The sequence below is a fragment of the Salvia splendens genome, chromosome 4 (assembly GCF_004379255.2).
Source record: "Salvia splendens isolate huo1 chromosome 4, SspV2, whole genome shotgun sequence".
Taxonomy (NCBI): Eukaryota; Viridiplantae; Streptophyta; class Magnoliopsida; order Lamiales; family Lamiaceae; genus Salvia; species Salvia splendens.
The window spans coordinates 14,769,302-14,772,896 of record NC_056035.1 but is presented as its reverse complement, the minus strand read 5'-3'; the positions used below and the strand labels follow the sequence as shown (position 1 = coordinate 14,772,896).

Sequence of the window (3,595 nt, the reverse complement as noted above, 5' to 3'; positions counted from 1 at the left end):
TGCTTATAATATTTATGAGACGAAGGGAGTATATATTTAGTGGAGCCAAAAGATTATCAGTCAACCAACACTTGTTAAAGCAAGCTAGTCAGAGCCTTGGATATATGGTTGGATATATCTGAAGAGATATATTAATGTAGAGGAAAGCTAATGTATATAAGAAAGGTGTAGAGCACAATCACCAATACAACTCCTCTAATATCAAGGGGCACATGTAGGGTGAGCGACGCAGAGAATTCTATGAGCTGATTACCCTCTGACCACCTCAACTGGGAACAAGCAGTCCTCCGTTGAGGGATCTTGGTCGGTGATGCAGGAAAGCCCCTCGAAATTACAAGCTTTCTCATCCTGGAAATAAGTTTGGAAATAAACGTTGAAGGCATAGGACACATCTTCTCGTAGCCTAGGTGTGCTGCATGATGCCGCCGGAGCTAGGGTGGTGCGTCCCCTTTAGCGCAGGTGCGCTCCACCTGGCGTCGCACCTTATCCTTATCCGTGGAGTTCCCATTGAAGACACACCAGCGTTTTGGCATGTGCATGATTCCCTTCACTGTGGTGGGGTAAATATCTCGGCCTCGGCCTGACAGGTCAACCTTGAACTTGGGTTGCCCATTCAATCTACGTACCAAAAATATAAAAAAATATCAAATACTAGTACTGCTAAAATAGTAAAAAAATGTGACTGTAAATCCCCCAAATGGCGATCGAAAGGAGCGAGCACGTCAATCCTCTGCTTGGGCTCATTAGTTGAGGAGTTAATAAACACATCAATGGGAGCCCCCGGGCGCATGAGGGAGCCCTTGTTGGATGTGACCATCGGCAATAAGTACTTATAGTAACGCTCAGTGTTGTAAGCGCTCGCTCCAGGGTAGCCGTCGGTGGGCCAGCCCACCGCCATGACAACAACCTTGATGTCAGAGAAGTTAAGCTTCTCGAGCGCCCATACGAAGTAGTCGTACTGCCAATGGAACCCATTGGTGTAGACGGCACCGTTGATATCATTGATGACAAATTTTGATTTGTTGTCTGGGAAGGTAAAGCTAGGGTCGATGCCGCAGCGCTCGAGGTCGGAGATGGGTCTAAATCCACCTGGAAGGGTGCGTTGTGTTGGCGCATGAAGCGCAGGAACTGGGACATCCTATCCTTGATGATATCGTGGAAGGCGGCCTCAGAGGGGTTGGTGATGTTGGGAATGAGTTCGGCGGCGCAATGCACTATGTTGGCCTTGGTCCGGCCGAGACCAACCTCGTTTAGCGCGGTTTGGACATAGTTGAGGGCTCCCCAGTTGAGGTCATAGTCAGGGCAAACAAGCCTCCCCAATTGAAGCAGTAGATTCCTGCCCCTATGGACACTGACCTGCATGCAATTCATATTTTATTAGATTAGGTGTAGATAGTAGATGCTCCCCGTCCCTTCTTATCCATGATTTATAGTCCTATTTTTCCATTTTCATTTTTCGTGATTTAAATTCTCATTACTTTATTTCATTTTATTTAAATAGACTCACCATTTAACTAAATCATTACACTCATATTTTATTATAACTAATATTTAAAAGTGAGGTCTAACTAAATCATTTTTTAAATATTTTTCTTCATAAAGTCAAACAATTTCTTTAATATGGGTCAAAATGAGACTATAAATGACGGAGAGGGAATAGTAGATAGTAGATACTCTTGAATAATTACTCTATGTTGTTGAGTTTGAGCAGATCATATCTGCTTTGGACCCAAGCTCTAGCGGTGGACATGTCGCGAGGCTGGTTGCCGTTGAACAAGGTAAGGGTGAGATTGATCCCGCTGTCCTGGAAGGCTTTCAAGATGTCTGACTGAGTGGGGGATCCTCATGTTTTTTATCCCATTCTGAAGCATCAAATCCACCACCTGCGAGGGGAGCAGCCGTTGGACGCTCATCCTCCTCCAAATTATGCCGACAAAACCCTCTGCGCCATAAAATAGAGCCACCACCACCACTAACCCTAACCAGGTGGTGGGACCCGTTATTCCCATCCCTAATCATAAGCAGTCCACATACAAATCCATTTTAAACACATCACAGAGACAAAACACACATGCCACACATTTCTTTGCTATTTATGGCTTACTATCTTCCATTACTGCATCCCTAACTGTAAGTGGATGAATTGATAATCAGCCCATCTACAAGGCCCAATTCCGGAAGCCCAATCCAAGTTGAAGAGCTGTTAAGAAACTAGCCGTTGGAAGGCTTTTCCAACTGTTTTTCTTTTTCTATTTTCTTAGCTTTCGGTAGTTAGAGTGTGAGAGCTCAGATCTTAGAGAGATTTGTATAACTAGATTCAGTTTGAGTTCTAGCAGAAGTAATCTCAGAAATATACATTCAATATACAAGATTTCTTTTTCTCTCATCATCATGTGAATAATTCCTTTTCGCGTTGGTTGCTTGATATTCCGATTGCGTCGATCCTCCAACAATTGGCGCCGTCTGTGGGAAGTAGATCAGATGAATCAATTGAATCGGAATTGCTATGGCGTCGAGGTTTGAAGCTGAAAAGTTTAACGGCAAGAACGATACGGATTGTGGAAGATGAAGATGAAGGCTCTCCTCATCCAACAAGGGCTTGCAGCTGCTCTTAATCCGGTTGATGCGAAGGCGAAAGGGAAGGAGGCGCTGGATGATAAAGCGCAAGCGAAACACGAGGAGATGATACAAAAGGCTCACAGTGCCGTCATCCACTGCCTTGGCGATAAGGTTTTGAGGGAAGTGCAAAACGAGAAAACAGCCGCTGAGATTCTTGTTAAATTGGATGAGGTGTATTTGGCCAAATCGTTGGCTAATCGGCTATACATGAAGCGCCGATTATACTCATACAGTTTTGCCGATGATAAGCCCATCATGGATCAGATGGAAGATTTCAACAAAACCATTGATGATCTTGAAGCCGTGGATGTTAAGATCTCAGATGAGGATAAGGCGATCCTAGTACTCAATGCTCTACCAGCTTCGCACGATCAAATGAGGGATGCAATCTTGTACGGTAGAGACAAGCAAATCTCTCTTTCTGAGGTGACTGCAGCTTTGATGTCTAAGGAGTTACATAAGGGAGTTGTGCATAAGCATGAAGCTATGCCAGAATCTTTACATATCAAGAAATTTGGGAAGAAAATTTTCAAGAAAAAGTTTGATGGTGTGAAGATGGCCTCAGGTGGAGTCAAGGAGACTCGCTCTTGTTTCTGGTGTAAAATCCTGGTCACATCAAGAAGGATTGCCATGCTTGGAAGAAAAAGCAGGCCATGGAGAGGGGAGCAAGCTCAATGTAGTCTCAAATGATGAAGATGAGACACCAGAGGCATTGAATGTAGTGGATACATCAGACTCTAGTTCATGGATCATGGATTCAGGGTGTTCCTCAACATGAGTCCACATCTTGAGTGGTTTCAGGATATGAGGCAGATCACAGGGACAGTATTTCTTGGTAATGATCAAGTATGCCACATCAAAGGGATTGGGAGCATCAAGATGAGGATGTTTGATGGATCAGTAAAGATGCTTACTGGTGTCAGATTTGTTCCTCAAGTAAGAGAGGAATTTAATCTTCTCTTGGAACTATGGAGCT

At 44.1% G+C, this 3,595-nt stretch overlaps 1 protein-coding gene across 1 annotated transcript; it reads right to left on the bottom strand.

Annotated features, from left to right (window-relative positions):
- Positions 1-249: 249 nt before the first annotated feature.
- Positions 250-2,009, bottom strand: LOC121800702 (glucan endo-1,3-beta-glucosidase 8-like). The gene is made up of 5 exons (XM_042200218.1): positions 1,830-2,009; positions 1,090-1,356; positions 684-958; positions 483-618; positions 250-348 (listed from the first exon to the last, which is right to left on the bottom strand). The coding sequence occupies exons 1-5, from the start codon at positions 2,007-2,009 to the stop codon at positions 250-252; spliced, it is 957 nt and encodes a 318-aa protein (XP_042056152.1).
- Positions 2,010-3,595: the final 1,586 nt, after the last annotated feature.

What these genes read in the sequence shown, in the direction of transcription:
- LOC121800702 (XM_042200218.1), bottom strand. Translation starts at nt 2,009, where the DNA reads ATGGGAATAACGGGTCCCACCACCTGGTTAGGGTTAGTGGTGGTGGTG. An exon ending in CGCCATTTGGGGGATTTACA is followed by an intron (nt 619 to 683) that starts GTCACATTTTTT and finishes TTTGGTACGTAG; the next exon opens with ATTGAATGGGCAACCCAAGT. An exon ending in ACTCCACGGATAAGGATAAG is followed by an intron (nt 349 to 482) that starts GTGCGACGCCAG and finishes ACTTATTTCCAG; the next exon opens with GATGAGAAAGCTTGTAATTT.